The following is a 22,530-nucleotide window of genomic DNA, read 5'->3' as shown; positions in this document are numbered from 1 at the left end:
AGAACATCTAAAGGAGAAGGCACCAGAAGGCCCAAAGCTCAAGAAGAGACATCAGAGTTTCCTTGGGGGGCACTGTCTTCCACCCAGTGCCTTTCCCACCTTTACCACAGTTACAGCCTGAGCACAGAAGCTCCTGGAGACTCCTCTACATACTGAGGAAATTCCCAGCTCCAGGGCACAAGCACTGCAGGGGGTGCACCGGAGGAAAGATCAAAACTGGATTTTTGAAGTGTGTGTGTGTGGCCGGGGGGTGAGGGGAGGTGGGAGGGAGGAGCAGAGAAAGTAAACAGACTTACAATAATAATTTTGTTACAATCTGAGCATTTCTCCCTGCGTTCTAGAGAATAGTTCCTATCCTGCGGTCCATGAGTACACTTACATATTTTTGTGTGGTTTGTATATTTTTCTAAGTGGAGGTTCTCTAGATTCTATCAGTTTGCCAAAGGGGTTCACGACCTCCAAAAAGTTTATGAGCCAGCTTTCTAAAGTAATGGCCAGGTAGGAATCAGAGAAATTAAAGTCTCTACTATTTAAGAGTGTGGGGAAAAGCGGAGGATGAAGAATGGATACTTGCTGAATTCAAAGTGGGCAGTGAGTGAAGGGGACTTACAGTCTGGGGGAATCAAGCCATTGAATCTAACGCTTCAGTGCAGCTGACTTGTCTGACATCCCATCAGCCCCCATCCCACCCCTACGCCATGAAAAAACCATGGTGGGGCTGGGTGATACAGAGGCAAGCAGACGTAGAACCAGAATCCGAATCAGGCTGCTTACAATCTTTGGCTTCTCTGCCTCTCTGCTCCCCCGACAAGGTGGGAGGCATCATAATCAACTACTACACCTCCACTTAAAAACCTGGAGACGGTTCTGCAGGAATTAAACAGAGCCTAAAAGACATCGAGCTATGAGCAGAGGAGAACCACGTTTGGAACACATCATCCTGAGCGCAGGTACTGAACTTTTTTAGGAAAACAACATTTAAGGTCTCTGGACACTGTATTGCTATAATACCGGTATAGGCATGTCTGGAGAAAACATTGTGTGGCCCAGAGGTTTGGGGATGGATCTGCAAGGTGCTTACCACTTGTAAGATGCCACTCAGCTGCCCCAACTAAGGCACCTGCAACGACAGCTCTGAGGGCCAGCGAGGAGGTGACCGGGGCAGGCGCCGCCAGGGTGTGGACTTAGGCAAGCACCACCTGGTGACAGAAGCACCAGCAGGAGTTCAGGGCCTTGGTCCCCCGTCCTGCCAGGGTCCCCGCAACGTGCAGCGTTACCTCTATCTGTGGATGATCCTTGGGCACGTTGACAAATGTTGGGAGGCGCTTGCTGAACCACACGGCCACGTCGCGGTTCATGTTGACAGCAAAAGGCTCAAAGCCCTCTTGGAGGCCGCACATGGTATAAAACTTGAAGGTGCTGGCGTCCATCCCGAGATTCATGCGGCCGATCTGAGACAGGCCCAGAGAGCATATGGGCACAAAGCCTGCAGAATGGTGAGAGAGCCCGGTCAGCCCTCAGGACTGTCCTGGGAAGCTGGGAGGAAGCGGAACCTTTGCTTCCTTAACAGCTTTGAGTCTCAGCAGGAAAGACAGAAAGACGGGACAGTGTCCTTTTCTTTCTTCCTGGCACATAAACTCAACAACAGGAGGTCACATGGAGTTTGCAGCTGCCCTTGGTATATGGGAAAGAAAAGTGAGTCTGGTTCAAAATGATTTGTTGAAAAAAACAATCATCTAGGTAAGATTCTTCTTAAGACATAAATAAATATCAGCTGGAAAAGTAAAACCAATAAGAGAAAAAGTGAAATTCTTTATCTATGCCTTAGCTAAAGTTGATTTTAGGCCCTGGGTAATTTTATTTTATTTTATTTATCTCTGGAGTTTTTTTTTTTTTTTTTGAGGTACAGTTGATTTACAATATATTAGTTTCAGGTGTACAACACAGTGATTCAATATTTTAATAGATTGTACTCCATTTAAAGTTATTACAAAACAATGGCTATATTTCCCTGTGCTGTACAATAATATATCCTTGTTATCTCGTCTCTTTGATACACGGTAGTTTGTGTCTCTTAATCCCATACCCCTAACTTGCCCCTCCCCACTTCCTTCTCCCTATTGGTTATCACTAGTTTGTTCTCAATATCTGTGAGTCTGTTTCTGTTTTGTTATATACCTTCAACTGTTTTATTTTTTAGATTTCACATTTAAGTGATAACATGGAGTATTTGTCTTTCTCTGTCTGACTTATTCCACTAAACGTAATACTCTCTGGATCCACCCATGGTGTTGCAAATGGCAGATTTTCATTCTTTTTTATGGCTAAATAATATTCCATTGTGTGTGTGTGTGTGTGTGTGTGTGTGTGTGTGTGTGTGTGTGTGTGTACAGACACATACCACATCATCTTTATCCATCCATCTGTTGATGGGCACTTAGCTTGCTTCCATATCTTAGGCCCTGCGTAATTTTAAATACTGTCCCCAAACAAAACAATGCCTAAAGAATGACTTGGTGTAAACCGCCCAACTTTTCTAGGTCTCAGCATCTTCTCCAGTGAAATGAGAGGTCTAATGGTTCATGTCATTTTGAGAGTACGCGCCTAAGAAGTTTTGGATGCTAACACAATGACTCCGCTTGTTTACAAAATACAGTTTACAAACCCCACCCTCGCAGCCTTCTGCTGTAGTCCCCTCCTAAGCAGGAAAGCGAGATTTTCAAGCAGGAGACATAGAAATCTCTGTTCACTCTTACAATGACTGCCCCTCCAAGCTCTCTTCTGTATCCTCATCATATTATAACACTGCCATGCGGAACAGACCCAAGGCAGAAGTTCAGATTATTTGGTGTTCTTGTTTGTAGGCTATTTATGAATCATAATTGTGGACCAACAAATCAGCAGAACTGGGAAAGCACTAATTATCCCAGATCTGGGAAGATGGGCGGCAGGCAGCCGGAGGGCAGCTGAGGCTGCCAGGAGAGCTCAGAAAAGGAGGAAGGGCTCGGAGGCTGGTGGCTGAAGCAGGGCTTGGAGTCCCTACGAGGAAAACCGTGTCACTCCTAGGATGGCGGTGCTTATTTAAGGGGACATTTAAAGGTCTATTTTGGGAGAATTTATGTTCAACAGTAAGTCGCTCATAGAGACCAAGGCCAAAATGCACTCCTCCTAAAACCAGTGCTTATATACTATTATCTAAGCCACAAAGTTTCTATGTAAATAAGTCTCATAAGTGAAAGATAAATCCTTCCCAAGCTGAGCTGGTTGCTTTCACAAACTATGAACTCATTTAGGACACTATTTAATACTATTTCTGAGTAAGAGAGCTCCAGTGAAATCCTAGCAATGACGGTGACGTCTGTACAAAGAGCCTCCTCCCAGGACCACCGGGGGCTGGTGGTCCCACCACTCGGTAAGGCAGACGGTCTGATCTATCAGACAAGCACAGATTCATGCACCGTCCTGAGCATTGCTATGTTTCTGGCATGGCACTCAAGACTGGGATAGATGAAACTATCCCCTTCTAGAGACAGAGATTTTTATAAATGAGGAATCTTTGGAGATCTGATTCCAGTATGGAATAAGGACTGATTGTTGGCAAAACTTTTGGGTCCCTTCTGGGCCAGCGGGCTCTGATCTATGCTATGAGAAGACGTGAAGGAAGGAAAAGAAACCATCCTGATCACCAGGAGCTTACAGAAGTGGGGACGACAAATGGAATGCACAAGAGTGAATGTTGTGGGGTAAGACATCCCCACCTGCAAGACAGTACTTTGGTTTTCAACCTGGAAAAGTACCACTATAGTAGTTTTATCTTGGAGACATGATTTTGAAGCGTTCCATCCATGATGTGAGCAGAGCTAGGACATCTTAAGAAAGTCTCTCTTGGATGTGGAGAAAAGGCAACCCTCCTACACTGCTGGTGGGAATGTAAGTTGGTGCAGCCACTGTGGAGAACAGTATGGAGGCTCCTCAAAAAACTAAAAATAGAGTTCCATATGATCCAGCAATTCCATGCCTGGGCATATATCCAGACAAAACTATACTTCAAAAAGATACATGCGAGTCAGCTCTACCCACCACCAGAGCCTCCCATCAAGCCTCTTAGATAGCCTCAACCACCAGAGGGCAGACAACAGAAGCAAGAAAAACTACAATCCTGCAGCCTGTGGACCAAAAACCACAGTTACAGAAAGACAGAGAAGATGAAAAGGCAGAGGGCTATGTACCAGATGAAGGAACAAGAAAAAACCCCAGAAAAACAACTAAATGAAGTGGAGATAGGCAACCTTCCAGAAAAAGAATTCAGAATAATGATAGTGAAGATGATCCAGGACCTCGGAATAAGAATGGAGGCAAAGATTGAGAAGATGCAAGAAATGATTAACAAAGACCTAGAAAATTTAAAGAACAAATAAACAGAGATGACCAATACAATAACTGAAATGAAAACTACACTAGAAGGAACCAAGAGCAGAATAACTGAGGCAGAAGAACGGATAAGTGACCTGGAAGACAGAATGGTGGAATTCACTGCTGCAGAACAGACTAAAGAAAAAAGAATGAAAAGAAATGAAGACAGCATAAGAGACCTCTGGGACAACATTAAACGCAACAACATTCGCATTATAGGGGTCCCAGAAGGAGAAGAGAGAGAGAAAGGACCAGAGAAAATATTTGAAGAGATTATAGTCGAAAACTTCCCTAACATGGGAAAGGAAATAGCCACCCAAGTCCAGGAAGCGCAGAGAGTCCCATACAGAATAAACCCAAGGAGAAACACGCCGAGACACATAGTAATCAAAGTGGCAAAAATTAAAGACAAAGAAAAATTACTGAAAGCAGCAAGGGAAAAACGACAAATAACATACAAGGGAACTCCCATAAGGTTAACAGCTGATTTCTCAGCAGAAACTCTGCAGGCCAGAAGGGAGTGGCATGATATACTTAAAGTGATGAAAGGGAAGAACCTACAACCAAGATTACTCTACCCAGCAAGGATCTCATTTAGATTTGATGGAGAAATCAAAAGCTTTACAGACAAGCAAAAGCTAAGAGAATTCAGCACCACCAAACCAGCTCTACAACAAATGCTAAAGGAACTTCTCTAAGTGGGAACCACAAGAGAAGAAAAGGACCTACAAAAACAAACCAAAAACAATGAAGAAAATGGTAATAGGAATACACATATCGATAATTAGCCTAAATGTGAATGGATTAAATGCTCCAACCAAAAGACACAGGCTTGCTGAATGGATACAAAAACAAGACCCATATATATGCTGTCTACAAGAGACCCACTTCAGACCTAGGGACACATTCAGACTGAAAGTGAGGGGATGGAAAAAGATATTCCATGCAAATGGATATCAAAAGAAAGCTGGAGTAGCTATACTCATATCAGATAAAATAGACTTTAAAATAAAGAATGTTACAAGAGACAAGGAAGGACACTACATAATGATCCAGGGATCAATCCAAGAAGAAGATATAACAATTATAAATATATATGCACCCAACATAGGAGCACCTCAATACATAAGGCAACTGCTAACAGCTATAAAAGAGGAAATCGACAGTAACACAATAATAGTGGGGGACTTTAACACCTCACTTACACCAATGGACAGATCATCCAAAATGAAAATAAATAAGGAAACAGAAGCTTTAAATGACACAATAGACCAGATAGATTTAATTGATATATATAGGACATTCCATCCAAAAACGGCAGATTACACGTTCTTCTCAAGTGCGCATGGAACATTCTCCAGGATAGATCACATCTTGGGTCACAAATCAAGCCTCAGTAAATTTAAGAAAATTGAAATCATATCAAGCATCTTTTCTGACCACAACGCTATGAGATTAGAAATGAATTACAGGGGAAAAAACGTAAAAAAGACAAACACATGGAGGCTAAACAATACGTTACTAAATAACCAAGAGATCACTGAAGAAATCAAACAGGAAATAAAAAAATACCTAGAGACAAATGACAATGAAAACACGACGACCCAAAACCTATGGGATGCAGCAAAAGCGGTTCTAAGAGGGAAGTTTATAGCAATACAAGCCTACCTAAAGAAACAAGAAAAATCTCAAGTAAACAATCTAACCTTACACCTAAAGAAACTAGAGAAAGAAGAACAAACAAAACCCAAAGTTAGCAGAAGGAAAGAAATCATAAAGATCAGAGCAGAAATAAATGAAATAGAAACAAAGAAAACAATAGCAAAGATCAATAAAACTAAAAGTTGGTTCTTTGAGAAGATAAACAAAATTGATAAGCCATTAGCCAGACTCATCAAGAAAAAGAGGGAGAGGACTCAAATCAATAAAATCAGAAATGAAAAAGGAGAAGTTACAACAGACACTGCAGAAATACAAAACATCCTAAGAGACTACTACAAGCAACTTTATGCCAATAAAATGGACAACCTGGAAGAAATGGACAAATTCTTAGAAAGGTATAACCTTCCAAGACTGAATCAGGAAGAAACAGAAAATATCAACAGACCAATCACAAGTAATGAAATTGAAACTGTGATTAAAAATCTTCCAACAAACAAAAGTCCAGGACCAGATGGCTTCACAGGTGAATTCTATCAAACATTTAGAGAAGAGCTAACACCCATCCTTCTCAAACTCTTCCAAAAAATTGCAGAGGAAGGAACACTCCCAAACTCATTCTATGAGGCCACCATCACCCTGATACCAAAACCAGACAAGGACACTACAAAAAAAGAAAATTACAGACCAATATCACTGATGAATATAGATGAAAAAATCCTCAACAAAATACTAGCAAACAGAATCCAACAACACATTAAAAGGATCATACACCACGATCAAGTGGGATTTATCCCAGGGATGCAAGGATTCTTCAATATATGCAAATCAATCAATGTGATACACCATATTAACAAATTGAAGAATAAAAACCATATGATCATCTCAATAGATGCAGAAAAAGCTTTTGACAAAATTCAACACCCATTTATGATAAAAACTCTCCAGAAAGTGGGCATAGAGGGAACCTACCTCAACATAATAAAGGCCATATATGACAAACCCACAGCAAACATCATTCTCAATGGTGAAAAACTGAAAGCATTTCCTCTAAGATCAGGAACGAGACAAGGATGTCCACTCTCACCACTATTATTCAACATAGTTCTGGAAGTCCTAGCCACGGCAATCAGAGAAGAAAAAGAAATAAAAGGAATACAAATTGGAAAAGAAGAAGTAAAACTGTCACTGTTTGCGGATGACATGATACTATACATAGAGAATCCTAAAACTGCCACCAGAAAACTGCTAGAGCTAATTAATGAATATGGTAAAGTTGCAGGTTACAAAATTAATGCACAGAAATCTCTTGCATTCCTATACACTAATGATGAAAAATCTGAAAGAGAAATTATGGAAACACTCCCATTTACCATTGCAACAAAAAGAATAAAATACCTAGGAATAAACCTACCTAGGGAGACAAAAGACCTGTATGCAGAAAACTATAAGACACTGATGAAAGAAATTAAAGATGATACCAACAGATGGAGAGATATACCATGTTCTTGGATTGGAAGAATCAACATTGTGAAAATGAGTATACTACCCAAAGCAATCTACAGATTCAATGCAATCCCTATCAAAATACCAATGGTATTTTTTACGGAGCTAGAACAAATCATCTTAAAATTTGTATGGAGACACAAAAGACCCCGAATAGCCAAAGCAGTCTTGAGGCAAAAAAATGGAGCTGGAGGAATCAGACTCCCTGACTTCAGACTATACTACAAAGCTACAGTAATCAAGACAATATGGTACTGGCACAAAAACAGAAACATAGATCAATGAAACAAGATAGAAAGCCCAGAGATTAACCCACGCACCTATGGTCAACTAATCTATGACAAAGGAGGCAAAGATATACAATGGAGAAAAGACAGTCTCTTCAATAAGTGGTGCTGGGAAACCTGGACAGCTACATGTAAAAGAATGAAATTAGAATACTCCCTAACACCATACACAAAAATAAACTCAAAATGGATTAGAGACCTAAATATAAGACTGGACACTATAAAACTCTTAGAGGAAAACATAGGAAGAACACTCTTTGACATAAATCACAGCAAGATCTTTTTTGATCCACCTCCTAGAGTAATGGAAATAAAAACAAAAATAAACAAGTGGGACCTAATGAAACTTCAAAGCTTTTGCACAGCAAAGGAAACCATAAACAAGACGAAAAGACAACCCTCAGAATGGGAGAAAATATTTGCAAATGAATCAACGGACAAAGGATTAATCTCCAAAATATATAAACAGCTCATTCAGCTCAATATCAAAGAAACAAACACCCCAATCCAAAAATGGGCAGAAGACCTAAATAGACATTTCTCCAAAGAAGACATACAGACGGCCACGAAGCACATGAAAAGATGCTCAACATCACTAATTATTAGAGAAATGCAAATCAAAACTACAATGAGGTATCACCTCACTCCTGTTAGAATGGGCATCATCAGAAAATCTACAAACAACAAATGCTGGAGAGGGTGTGGAGAAAAGGGAACCCTCTTGCACTGTTGGTGGGAATGTAAATTGATACAGCCACTATGGAGAACAATATGGAGGTTCCTTAAAAAACTAAAAATAGAATTACCATATGACCCAGCAATCCCACTACTGGGCATATACCCAGAGAAAACCGTAATTCAAAAAGACACATGCACCCGAATGTTCATTGCAGCACTATTTACAATAGCCAGGTCATGGAAGCAACCTAAATGCCCATCAACAGACGAATGGATAAAGAAGAGGTGGTACATATATACAATGGAATATTACTCAGCCATAAAAAGGAACGAAATTGAGTCATTTGTTGAGACGTGGATGGATCTAGAGACTGTCATGCAGAGTGAAGTAAGTCAGAAAGAGAAAAACAAATATCGTATATTAATGCATGTATGTGGAACCTAGAAAAATGGTACAGATGAGCCAGTTTGCAGGGCAGAAGTTGAGACACAGATGTAGAGAATGGACATATGGACACCAAGGGGGGAAAACTGCGGTGAGGTGGGGATGGTGGTGTGCTGAATTGGGCGATTGGGATTGACATGTATACACTGATGTGTATAAAACTGATGCCTAATAAGAACCTGCAGTATAGAAAAACAAACAAAACAACTAATACTAAACTTTTATTGGGTTATTTGTATGGAAATATGTTAATATAAATGTTTCAGACATTACATGAAATTTCTAAAAATCTTATATTTGTATTTGTATGGAAATATGTATGGAAATATGTTAATATAAATGTTTCAGACATTACATGAAATTTCTAAAAATCTTATATTTGTATTTGTATGGAAATATGTATGGAAATATGTTAATATAAATGTTTCAGACATTACAGGAAACTTCTAAAAATCTTATATGTTCTGGTATAATGTTATAAGTAATAATCCTAGTTATTACTTTAAAATGTATATCTCAGAAATAACTAATTTTCTTGTCAACTGCATTATTATGAACTTTCATCAAATCTTTAACCATGGTCATTTTTAAGTCTTTTGTCATTTACAGACAGTTCTGGGTGTACTCTGATGATTTTGCAAATATGTTCCTATAAAAGAGTTTCATCTTCAAGAAATTCATGGAAAAGACTCTGACAAGTACAGGTTTCTGGTAACTGACTGTACTGCTGAACTGAATGAATAAGCATTTTCAGAACTCTAATGAAAAACTGATGAACTCATAAAAGTGCTAACAAAAGATCAAGACGAAAAAAAAATTAATTACATGGGACTGAGTGAACTGATGAGGATGAGTATAATTTTTGTGACTTTCTGTCTGAATTAAAAAAAAAAAATCCCACAAGGACTCAGAGGCAAAGAATATACAAATCAATTTTCACTGCAAAGTAAAGGAGCTGTTACAGTGGAGGATTACTGGACTGAATGTCAATATTATGACATAGTATGAGTGTGTTTCATGTTTGGTAATTGCAATCATTGTTGCTTTTGTTGTGGTCATCCATGTACAATGCTTGGTGTCAGTCTATTTATCTCTTGTAAAAATAAAATACAGTGTGTGTGTGTGGAAAAAAAAAAAAAAAGATACATGCACCCCAGTGTTCAAAGCAGCACTATTTACAATAGCCAACACATGGAAGCAACCTAAATGCCCATCGACAGATGAATGGATAAGGAAGACGTGATACATATATACAATGGAATATTACTCAGCCATAAAAAAGAATGAAATAATGTCATTTGCAGCAAAACGGATGGACCTACAGATTATCATAGGGAGTGAAGTCAGACAGAGAAAGACAAATACCATATGATACCACTTATATGTGGAATCTAAAATATGACATAAATGAACTTATTTAGGAAACAGAAACAGACTCACAGACAGAGAGAACAGACTTGTTGCCAAGGGGTGGGGTGGGGGAGGGATATTTGGGCGTTTGGGATTAGCAGATGCAAACCATTATATATAGAATGGATAAATATTCAGGGAACTATATCTGATATCCTGTGATAAAGCATAATGGAAAAGAATATGAAAAAGAATGTATATATCACTTTGCTGTACAGCAGAAATTAACACAACATTGTAAATCAACTATACTTCAATAAAATCAATAAAAAAAAGAAAGTCTCTCTTCCCCTTTCTTCTCCAATAACTTGAATGATGGGATAAGTAAGCAGCAGATTCAAAAACAATGGGGACTTCTGACTAACCCAGGTCATATCAATGACTTCCTAGTTATAGACCCCCTGACGATGCAAGATGCATGCAGAAAGGAAGAAAGGTCATATCTGCATGAGGCCTTTTTTCTAAGGAGCTTGGGCTCCTTATTGTTCCTAAGCCATCAGCAGAGGGGACAGTACTTTGCTGAAGATAAATCTGCAGGTTTGAGGAGCTAACAGACTTGACCAAGGTTGTAAGAAGGGCAAGTGACAAAATGGGAAAAGATCCCACACCCTCTGACTCACAGACCAGCTGACAGTCGGTGTGCAAGAGAGGGGGTGAAGGTTAACAGGGGGTGAATGCCCCAGATTTAAACAGCAGTTATGTCCTAGGGCAGAGGGCTGCACGCATTACAGAGCAGAGCGCTGTCGCTCTGAGGCAGAAGCCATCTCTATGGGGGAGAGCTGAACACTGCCTGAAAACAGACTCTGAAACAAAAGTCGGGGATGTCAAAGCAACAGGAGGGAGTGTCAGGGAGCTCCTCTGGACTAAGTGGGCACAGCGGGGACAGCTCTGTACAACAGCAGACGAGAAGCTAAATCCCAGGCTTGAGTCAGAAAAGAGAAACTCCAGAAAGGACCGAGAGCAAAGCTACATCCTCATAAGGCACCAGCACTTTCTCCTGGGGAAGAATACTTGAAAACTGGATACATTTAATCAGCTCCCTCCACCTGGTGGAGAGACTCTGCTCCATTTCTACAACTTCTTTACTTGAGGAGTTACAACTTCATGTAACTTGATAACTCTGCTTGATAGACAGATAAGGGGGAACAATGATGATAAACCCTACCAGCTAATATTTATCAAGTACTTTCTAGGTGTCAGGCCCTGGGCTCAGCGCTCTACAGATTTAGCTCATTATTGTGCCCATTTTACAGATGAGGAAACTGAGGCCTAGCAAGTTGATAACTTGCTCAAGTTCTGTCTCTTGGTAAGTATGTGGAGCCAGCATGTGAACGAGGCTGCCCGAGAGCAGTCCAGAGCAAGAAATGGGGACTGAGGCCCGGATGACTGCTTTCTAATTCTTATCTCCAGTGACTGGCTTTGTGATGAACTCTTCCTTCACTTTTCAGATGATTTTCCTAAGTGTCGTGTAGTTGATTAGTTTGCCTCTAGATCAGGCAGCTGGAGACCTACAACCGCAAAGCACTCCAGGCCCCTTGGAGGAGAAGGGCTGCTTTCTTCAAGTGGCCACACGGCTCCCTGGAGTTGATCTGGATGGACAGATCCACTTGGTAAGGCCACCTGGCATTACTGTGAACAATGTCGTGCACACACAAGGATTTGCACTTTGCACACAACTCAATTAATCCCTAGCTTCAAATGAGACTGGAGAAGTAAGAAAAAGGAAAAATAAAGGGGAAAAGCAATACTCCGTCCCTACCTGCAGCCTAGTAGAAGTAATTATGCTGACATCATTGAAGAGGTTTGAGGAGAAAATTTGCAAACGGCCTTACTTGGAACCTAGATGTGCACAGAATTCCTGTTCTAGGAAAGGTATGTCAAGAACACACGCATTTAAATCCTCCAGAGGACCCCAGGTTCTGATCAACTTTGAATCACAAGGCCTCATACGGCTTTGCGACTAGGAGGAGAGTCAGCCAGGAGGTCATCTTTTTATAATTCAGGAGCTTGGAAAGAAACCAATTATCTACACAATCCCAACCATGGATCCATTTTTAGTCCATGTCAAGCTGAAGAAAGACATGAGAGCAAATCACTCCCAGTCATGGAAAGACTCAGATCTTGGGGAGAGGTGGTTAAATGACTGCCCAGACCATTCCTGGGCTGTTTCTGAGAGTCTCAATCCAGCAGCTCATGTTTTACCCATGAATTTTAATTTTCTAAGACTCACAAAGATGGTGTTCGGGGACAGCACCGAGATGGTCACAAGCCTTGTAGAAAACACAGGAAACAAGAGGCCACGTTCCCCTGCCACAGCACCCATCCGGGGAGGGAATGACAGGGGAAGCTTGGGTACCAGCGTGTCTGTGCGCAGATGGCGGCGACACTGCCCGCAAGGAAGTTTCATCTGCTGCCTACGGATGAGCTGCCAGCAGAGCTGGGGGATGTGTTAAAGCCTGACAGGCCAGGGGCAGGAAGAGCCTGGGAGGCTGCCCCTGCAGACGCTGAAGCTGTAGCGAGGCGGGAGGTGCCCCGGGGGAGTGCCTGGCACAGGCAGAGCAGGAGACCAGCTCTGAAGCCTCTTCAGCATGTTCTGAGGTCTGGCACCATGTGTAGAACTTTCTCTTCCTTTCCTTTAAATGGGATAAAAGAGAACACTAATAGCAAAGGTTTCACTGTGGAAGCTTCTGAGCTTCCAGATGCCTTTTGGTGATAACACTGTGAGCTGTGATGGTCCAGGCCAGGGAACAACGATCAGGAAAATTCTAATGAGGCCCATAAGAGTAGATCATCTATATGATACAGGAGAGGATGAAGATGACAACTTATAAATAACCCAGAGGGAAAAAAGACCAGCCACCAATTGTAGTGCCTGCCCCCATTCCTTCCCCCAAAGGACTAAAAACTTCACACAGCGCAACTCCCTCTGGGGTAAATGGCCTGCATCAAGGCTGGGGTGCTGGTGACCAGAACACAAACATATAGGGGATTTTGCTTGATATGGGGCTAGAATGCACAAAATGTTTTATTTTCAACAGGTGCTTTTCCTAACAGCTCAAGGCAAGAATTGCGGCCTCTTTCCACTTTATGCAGAGAATAGAGAGATGCTATATGGTGATTCTAGGCCTCCCGGGTTATTGTCATCAAAGAAAAGCATGCAGACTCCCTTTCAACTGCCCTTCCTCTGACTCCTGAGCCATCACAGAACTGAAAGAGCCTGCCAATTATCTTGTCTCTGTGTGATTAAAGTGCGATACAATACTACAGTACAGTGTGTTAACACAGTACAGTACAATTCTATTATAAAACAGAGTGCTAATAATAGACTCAGTTATTCTGAAGGTTAAATCATGTCTCTGTACACAAAAGGTCTATGTCTATCTCTTTCATTACAGCACAGATGATCTCTAAAAACAGAGTTCTAAAACATCCCTCTTCTTTATAGTATTCTTCTGCACAAACCCTAGGACAGCTCCCCATGTCATAGAGAGTGGAGTCCAAGGATGCTGGGCCCAGATTAGACAATAAATAAAGTTTTTTGAATAAAAAGACCAAGTCTTGATGTTTGAAGCTATAATCTGCACCGTCTTTTTCTTTCCACCTTCATCTTCTGTAAATTCCATACACAAATCTTCCAAAATGTATCATCACTCTTTCCTGCAGTTTCCTGATTCCACACTATTACTCGACTCACATCCCCTTAGAAGAAGACCCTTCTCCTCAGAGGTAGACAGCTCATATTTTTTATTTAACCTTCAGTTCCAATCCCATTCTTATAGAATTTTCATCCTGCATTGGTCATTTGCCATTTTTAACCCACCGCTTCGCATTGGTAGTTACCTTTCCATATTTTCATCTTATTTAGTTTTCCAACTAGAAAATGAACTCCTTAATTTTGCTACTATTTACATTTGTGTATACTTTAGACCACTGTTTTTCATACTTTAAAGTGCGTGGGAACCACTGGAGCGTCTTGTCTGAATGCAGTTTCTGAATCAGTAGGACAGGCATGGGGTCCGAGACTCTGCACTTATAACAACTGGACCACACTTTGAGTAGCAAGGCTTTAGACTTTACAGAATTCTTAGAACTCTGCACACAGACAAGATTCTTGTCTCCTCCTTATGTTGAGCCAAAGTCTCATAGACAAGTGATCTCCCCGAATCCACACTCAGGGGAGTCATAACAAGGTCTCTGGTCCTTGGACTCTTCCTACTCCAGGGAGCTACTTTCCTTGGGCATGAATCTGAATCTTCTAATTCTTCGTTTTCCTCCAGCCTCATGAAGAGAGCACTGCCTGTGATGGGTACTTGGTAAATATCTGTTTCCAAAGAACAGTGTCAGAGGATGCTCTTCTCCACTGCCCTCATGCCCCCTGACATGATTTCCCCCTCTTTGCCTCTGAACCAGTGCATAAACCATTCTTTCTGCTGGCAACATCTCTCTCAGTTGTTTCCAGAAACATATTTTTCAAAACTTTGATTTTAAACCTTTTTAGAAGGCATTAAAATATGACCCCATCTGGCTTCAGTCATCCTGTCTTTCTAGGAAAATACGTTGACTTGCAACTTTTCTATTACCCCAAATATGTGGCTCTTAGAAAAATCTTTACAGCTCTTTTAAGGTACAGTTGGATATGCATGTTTCAGATAATAGATGTCTGCAAAAAGTGTGAAAGTGATTTGTAAAGCTAAAACACACTGTAAAACAGAATATTTTATATGTATTAAAAATACAGGGGCTTCCCTGGTGGCGCAGTGGTTGAGAATCTGCCTGCCAATGCAGGGGACACGGGTTCGAGCCCCGGTCTGGGAAGATCCCATATGCCACGGAGCAACTGGGCCCGTGAGCCACAATTACTGAGCCTGCGCGTCTGGAGCCTGTGCTCCGCAACAAGAGAGGCCGCGACAGTGAGAGGCCCGCGCACCGCAATGAAGAGTGGTCCCCACTCGCCGCAACTGGAGAAAGCCCTCGCACAGAAACGAAGACTCAACACAGTCATAAATAAATAAATAAATAAATAAATAAATAAACGTGAATTTCTTAAAAAAAAAAAATACATACTCATGTATTTCTGCTGCTCTTGCCTGTGCAGTTTTATCTTTTTGAACTTTCAGGGTGGGGAGGGAGGACTGTTTCTTTTTGTAAAGTCTCAGAAATTTAAAGCTACCAGGAACCCTAATCATTTACAGAAGGGGGAAATGAGGTAAAAAGACATTAAATAAAGTCAACCCGAGATGTCACAGGTGGGGAGGGCAGAGGCAGGACAGGAAACCAGACCTCCTGACCCAGAGCAGCCTTTTTCCTCTCGACCTCCCTGCCTCCTTCTCATCTGTACTGAAGCAGCAGAGAGTGGCAAAGCACCAAGCACAGGGGTGTGATCACAGTGGGTATTAAGTCACTGCCATAGAATTTTACAACTGAGAAGGATGTTGGCACTTATGCAGTCTATCATCCTGTTTTCTGGTACAGAGGAAGGAGGCAAAGCCCAGAGAAGTCAAGCCAAACCTGTCTGGGAGCCACGCAGTTTGTTAGGAGCGAGTCAGCTAACCCACAGTCCAGGGCTCCTTCTCCTGGTGCCAACAGCCTTGGTACCTAACGTAGCTCTGCAGATGGGAAGTAAGAAGCGCCCGTCGCTCCTTTGTGTAGCTGGAAGCGCTGCCCTGACTGCAGTCTATTCACGGCCATTAACAAGTGCAACTGTGCTTGGGTTTCATAGCATGCTTGACTTTCAAAATAAATTCTATTTCATTCAAGGGAACAGCTAAGTCAGACTTCTGTGTTTCAGTGGCTCTCATCAAAGCATCAAGTTCAATTACACAGACATTCAGACTGACAATTCAATTCAGAATATGAGGATAATTCTTTAACTCACCAACTTTTCTCTCCTGCCAGGGATATTAGTCCACATGCAATTAGCATTTCCTTTGTGATACCAGGAAACGTGAGGTACCTTAACATGCCAAGGCACAGGGCAGGGGATTAGAGGAGAGCCCCTTGGTCAGTCTCTCGGCAAGTTCAGACTTACGTTTACACTGCACACATCAACTATCACTATTATTTGTCTTGATCCTTCAAAAATGATAGTATAAGATCTCATCTTCCCCACCAGGGTTTCAAATCTGCAAAGGTCAGTGTGTCCTAAGTGAGGAGGTAGAAGATCTCACCCTGCTCCCTGGATTTCCCTTCATCTCGTGGAGGTGGAAGAGGGGAAAGCTGGTGGATTTACCATCGTCAATCTCGTAGTCAGCGAAGGCAAGCTCAGAGCCTTTGTTGGTGATCAGCAACTCCCCATTCAGCGTGAAGATCATTGAAGCATCATCCAGGTTAATCATACATCCAACCACATCTCCTGGCTGCCAGGTCCGTCCAAAATACCCACTCCCTTGATGCCAACGCTGGCCCTAGAAAACAAGAGTGAGGGCTTAGAGAAATGGAGGTCCTAGCCTAGAGGGCCCTGTACTACTAGAGAAATGACCCCGTGAATAATTTCTCCTAATGGGCAGTGGTACCTTGTTTCTACAAGGCACTTCCCTTTCTACCAAGGACAACTCACAGGGAGAAGTGGTCCATCTACAGATGAATGAAACCAAGATATACAAGGCTCATCAGAAAAGGTGGCCTGAGTCTCCCAATACCTAGCCAGCTATGAAAACAAGCCAAACTGCCTCTAAGACAAAGTGGTTAGATTTTCCCTCATACTGGCTGCACAGTGTTCTGTGAGCCTCCCCTGCAGAGGGGAACATGGGCTCAGAGGCACGGCAGACACGGAGGTGACTACGGAAGGGACGAGAGTGTGCAGCCCTCCCCTTCTCCCGAGGAAAGAGCGAAGGGACAAACACTAAGTGATGATCGTTCTATGGTCTCCATCAGCCAGTGTGGTGGCTCCTCCCTTTTGAAGCCAGAGATCCAGATACTCAGCACTCTTCACTTCCGGGGAAATACGTGAAGCAGAAAAACCCGGACTGAGGACATGCGGACACCAGCCAGACTCACCCTGCTGCCTTCAAACACAAAGGCTTGGTCATCGGCCCCCAGCTCAACGTCAGGCCGACAGCCTGGCCTGGCCCAGCCGACACGCATGTCTCCTCCGGTCACCACCTCAAACTCAAAATACCACTTTCCAGATCTCACTGCGTAAGAGCGCTCTACCCGGAAAAAGCGGATCTTGTCTATGCTGACTTTCTCCACAGCTGGGTCAGCTATCGAGAAGAAAAGGGAGTAGAGGGTGCAGGAGGGAGAGAGAGAACATAGGTTTAATATTTAGGGAGCATTCCTCAAAAGACTTTCAACAACAAAGGCTGATGACAGATCTCCTACTAGCCAATACAGCATTCTGTTCATAATATAATCTTCACTATCATCATCGTATCATAATAACAATACAAGCTACCATTCAGTGAGTGATTGCCTTGCAGTAGAAACTAAATCTCAGTTTTTCCTCACAATAATCCTGTGAAATCAGTATTACTGTCTTCCTCTTACCGATGAAGAAATTGAGGCTCAGAGAGGTTCACCTGTTCAAGGTCTTAGAGCCCATAAACCAAGGAGAGCAAAGATTTGAACCCAGGTCTGTCTTCCTCCAAATCCATCCCCTTAACCATGTTTTACTGCCCCACTAGCCTATGGTATCCCCTGGGGTATGAGATGGCAGTGACATGTTAAATAATCATAAGCTGGTGATTTTAATCAGTGCTAGAATTCAATTTAGAGATGACATTACCTGGCCCCAAAGTAAGCTGATACTCACATGTTTGGAAAACAAGAGAAATAAAGGTAACTTGGTTTTGTGACCAAATATCCTGAAAAGCTCAGCTATGCTGGAGGATAACTTATTCCCTGTGGGATTCTGTCATAGACGTGCTCGTTACAGGACCATCTGTCAATGGGAACACTGCTTTATTATCAACATGGTCCCTCCTCCCTCCCCCCCCACTTCTAAAATACACCATTGAGTTTGGCACTCTTTAGCACCACCAGCATTTCTAATAGTGCAAGTTAGACCTGTTGAAAGTCAGCATTCCGCCAGAAGAAGACCTGTTTAGTAAGCTGGGGCCAGAGTGGACACTCTCCACTGATTACCTAGTTCTTGGTCCGATGGCTCGATGTTATAGCCATAACCAACGCAAGTCCGAAGAGCTTCACGAAGGCTGTCCCTGCTTGACTTCTTGGTGCGCTCATCCAATAATGCATATGGTACCAGACGGGGATTTCTTTTGTTCTTTAAATCCTATGTGAAGCCAGAGAAAAGAGATGCTGAGAAAATGCATTATCATCTTTACGAAGAGCTTGTCCCGCTCACATACTCCCAGCGACAGTCCGGGCTTCCTCGGGGGAGTCTGCTAGCTCCTCTCCCAGTGCCTTGATATTTACCAATGTACATATTTGCCGCTTCAAGATTAAATGAGTGTAAATGGAAAATTGGTACTAACATTCAAAACTAGCAGTAAAAAAAAACCCATTTCAATAACGCCAGCCTGTGAATAAAAGGAAGTGTCACGAAATTGGTTAGAAACCTCCATTCCCAAGGCAAGGCAGATGGGGGTTTGCGTAACTATTCCCTTATGAAAGATCATGCCATGAATCAAACAGTTATGGCCTCCTCACAACAGATTCGTTTTTTTTTTTTTAAATTTATTTATTTATTTTTGGCTGCATTGGGTCTTCGTTGCTGCACGCAGGCTTTCTCTAGTTGTGGCGAGCGGGGGCTACTCTTCGTTGCGCTGCGCGGGCTTCTCATTGCGGTGGCTTCTCTTGTTGTGGAGCACGGACTCTAGGCATGCGGGCTTCAGCAGTTGTGGCACGTGGGCTCAGTAGTTGTGGCTCTCAGGCTCTAGAGCACAGGCTTGGTAGTTGTGGCGCACAGGCTTAGTTGCTCCGCGGCACGTGGGATCTTCCCGGACCAGGGCTCGAACCTGTTTCCCCTGCATTGGCAGGCGGATTCTTAACTACTGAGCCACCAGGGAAGCCTCAACAGTTCTTAACAGACATCTCTGCTCACAGAGAAACATCTGAAAAGGTGGCAGAGCCACAGTGGGGCCATTTCATGGTAGTAGGCACATATTTGTATTACAGTCCTCCTCGGTTCCTTAATGGGGACTAAGAAGACAATAATGACAACAGCAGTGACAAGTCATCATAACCTCACATGCTGTTTTGAATCCCCAACTCCCTTCCCTGCCACAGTTTCCATAGTTGTGGTCTTCTTGGTTCCAGATGCGTGCAGGTTTGGAGGCTCAGGAATGAATGAACATGTGTGCACACAGCTATCCTTGAACTTCCCAGATACTGAGCCCGGTACTTACTGAGATGAGGGGGGCATTTCAGAGTGAGAGGTGTACCCGATGATTTGGGCCGAACCCCGGTTCTAAACTCCACTTAATTCCTTGCTGGGCTCTCAGGCTGCCTCTGGATAAACTAAGAACCCTGCCCAAGAATCTTGGCCCTGTGGACTGAAGTTAAGGGGGCACAGGCTTCTTGGTGGGCTAGTCTGCCTCTCTCCTGGGCTAGCTTCCCCTCCTTTTCCCCTTCAGTGGTAGATACTTGGGACCATCCCAGAAATACTGCTGAGCTGTGACGTTGATTTATGTGAGCCTTATCTTGGCCTTGGAGAGTGCATGAAAGCTCAGCACTCCGTGAGGCAAGCAATAAGACGGGGAATGAGAGAAGATGCAGCCAGCGGCCATATACACAGGGCAACATGATCACAAGTGAACTAGACTAACAAAGGAAAGGTAAGCCTATCCATTGCTGAAAAACTGGAATTAAGCCTGGAGTTAATATCAATGTGACCATTACAAATTCCATCCAGACCCATGATTCTATAAATAATGAATGTGCTGAGGCATGAGGAACAGAGTGCAAGGGCAACCTCCACCTTCCAACCTAATACCCACCAAAGCAAAATGGCATTTTACTGCATGATCACATCTCCTGGCTCCTCCAGCAGGCCTGACCCAGCACTTCTCACCTGTTGAATGCCATAGGTCCATCCTTGTCTTATTCTGTCTTTTGCCCAAACATTGTGTGCATTTTCTGCAAGCTTATCCACTAAGATTTCTTGAGGAGGTAACAGCTTCACATCAGACAAATCCAAAGGGGCTGGCTTATAGCCATTGGACATCATGTAGCTACAAGTAAATGGAAAATATATATTTTGAACAGAACTGTACGACTCCCCCATTCCTGATTTTAGACCAATAGCACAGAGTGTCAGAACACTAGGAAAATAAGGCTACAGTCACAGATTCTATCTTTGGCAGAATGGACAGTTCAGCTCTATCTCAAGTCTTTAGAAGAAGACCCTCATCCACCATCCTTTTTGCCAACGCATGTCACAGATTAGGGCGACTGTTGGAGAAAGTGGATGGTCTGTGCAAATCCACCCTTATTCCTAAGAAAACTACTCTGCCCTACAAACGATGGGCACATTCAGTGTAATGTAACATCACCCGAAGCTCCTTGGTCTCGCTTCAAAAGCACAAAAGGTTATGACCACATTGGCAAGGACAGGACCTTGAGCCAAACGGTTTCTTACAAATCAGCAAAGAATGATCACTCAGTCTTAGAAAACTAAACCTTCATTTTGAGAATTAAAAAAAAATCATAACATTAGAGAGTTTGTGAGCTTGAAGTGAACTTCATGGTTTGCTGTCCAGTCCAGGAGTCACAAATGTCTGTAATTCGATAGATAATTTGATAGATAACGTGAAGACGGGAAAAGCTCAGTGTGAGTGCAGGTAGACGCATCGTATGAGTGGAGAGGAGCAGGGCCCTGAGTGGAGTGACTCACAGGAGAGTAACTGACCACAGTCACGTGGGAATGTGAGTCCAGAGGCATCCAGGGCCCCAAGGCCACGGACTGCCCAGATCAGGGCCAGAGCCTAAATGTGATGACTTGCAGACCAGCGCTACTCGACCCAAGAACCTGTGAGCAGCGCGAGATACAAGGTCGACTGTAGGCATGATATCGCCCCTCATCCACCTCCTAGGGATGCCTGACTTTGGGCAGAGTCAACATGTGTTGTTCGCTGAGCACTGCCCCCAGCCACCCCTCAGCTGCTGCCTCTCAGATGAGCTGCCCTTGGCACCAGGAGCTGCCTCTGAGAATGGCGCTTGGCAGCTTGGGAGTTTCACAGGGAGGAAGGGGAAGATAAGCATTTGATTAAGGGCTGGCACTGCCTTGGCTCATAAGTCATTACGACACCTGGGTGTGAACGCGTGCGCACCCGAGGCTGGCACATGTGCGGGTGAGCAAGTGAGCCAGGGGATGCGCCCGTGGGCTCGCATGTGAATGTGTGAGAACGCATGGCTCGGTGAACGTACGGACGAGAGGGAGAGGACACGTGCAGATATAGGGACCAAATTAAATCTTGGCAGGGACACACATTTCCACAAGGGACTTACAAGGTTGGCCCAGTGACAGAGGACTGAATCTTTGCTGTGGCTACCGGCGATGTTCAAGCTCCCGTGCCAACCGCTATTCTTACAGACCAACACAGCGTATCCACCCGAGTGCCACATCTCCTGGCTCAAAACTAACGATAGTAGATAGCAGTGTAGGTCCAGGCAGAAGCACTGGAAATACTCTACTTCAGCCGGCTTCTGTCTGGGGGTTTCAGGGCAGTCTAGGTACCTGGTGGAGACATCCTGAGCGGGCGCTAGAAGTATCTGGGGCTGTCATCTGCCTCTGTGCATGGGCCTCCTGTCCTCCCAGTTTAAAAATTCAGACTGAAGCATTAAAGTCTCTGACCATTAAATGATCACCTACTTTTTGGGCAACTTGACCTTCTTGAGATCCTCCTCAGCAGCCGGGTTGACATGAGCAATGTGGCACCCCAGGGCCAGGAGGGTTCTGTGACGTAACGGAGAGAGAAAACAAGGGTCAACTGCAAGGTGAAGGACAGTGGGAACCCTAACCCGTGTCTGAAGTGATAAAAACAGACAATATTCATTCACTTAGACCAGAGGTTGCCAAACCTTTTCTGTAAAGAGCGAGATAGGAAACGTTTCAGGCTGTGTGGTCCTTATGTCTCTGCTACAACTACTCACCTCTGCCATTACAGAGCGAAAACAGCCATAGAAAATACACAAACTGATGAGCTTGGCTTTGTTACAATAAACTTTTTTACC

At 43.2% G+C, this 22,530-nt stretch overlaps 1 protein-coding gene across 1 annotated transcript in view; it reads right to left on the bottom strand.

Annotated features, from left to right (window-relative positions):
* The window catches only part of RYR3 (ryanodine receptor 3), a 572,028-nt gene that overhangs the window by 200,272 nt on the left and 349,226 nt on the right, over positions 1–22,530 (bottom strand). The window contains exons 23-28 of the mRNA XM_057542134.1: positions 22,169–22,252; positions 20,369–20,528; positions 18,481–18,628; positions 17,395–17,600; positions 16,628–16,802; positions 1,278–1,486 (exon numbers count right to left, since the gene is read on the bottom strand). Coding sequence (XP_057398117.1) covers positions 1,278–1,486; positions 16,628–16,802; positions 17,395–17,600; positions 18,481–18,628; positions 20,369–20,528; positions 22,169–22,252 — 982 coding nt within the window. The remainder of the gene's footprint in view (positions 1–1,277; positions 1,487–16,627; positions 16,803–17,394; positions 17,601–18,480; positions 18,629–20,368; positions 20,529–22,168; positions 22,253–22,530) is intronic.

The sequence above is a fragment of the Balaenoptera acutorostrata genome, chromosome 3 (genome assembly GCF_949987535.1).
Source record: "Balaenoptera acutorostrata chromosome 3, mBalAcu1.1, whole genome shotgun sequence".
In the NCBI taxonomy this organism is placed as follows: domain Eukaryota; kingdom Metazoa; phylum Chordata; class Mammalia; order Artiodactyla; family Balaenopteridae; genus Balaenoptera; species Balaenoptera acutorostrata.
Note: the sequence above shows the minus strand (reverse complement) of the source record. Positions and strands in the feature narration are given on the sequence as shown.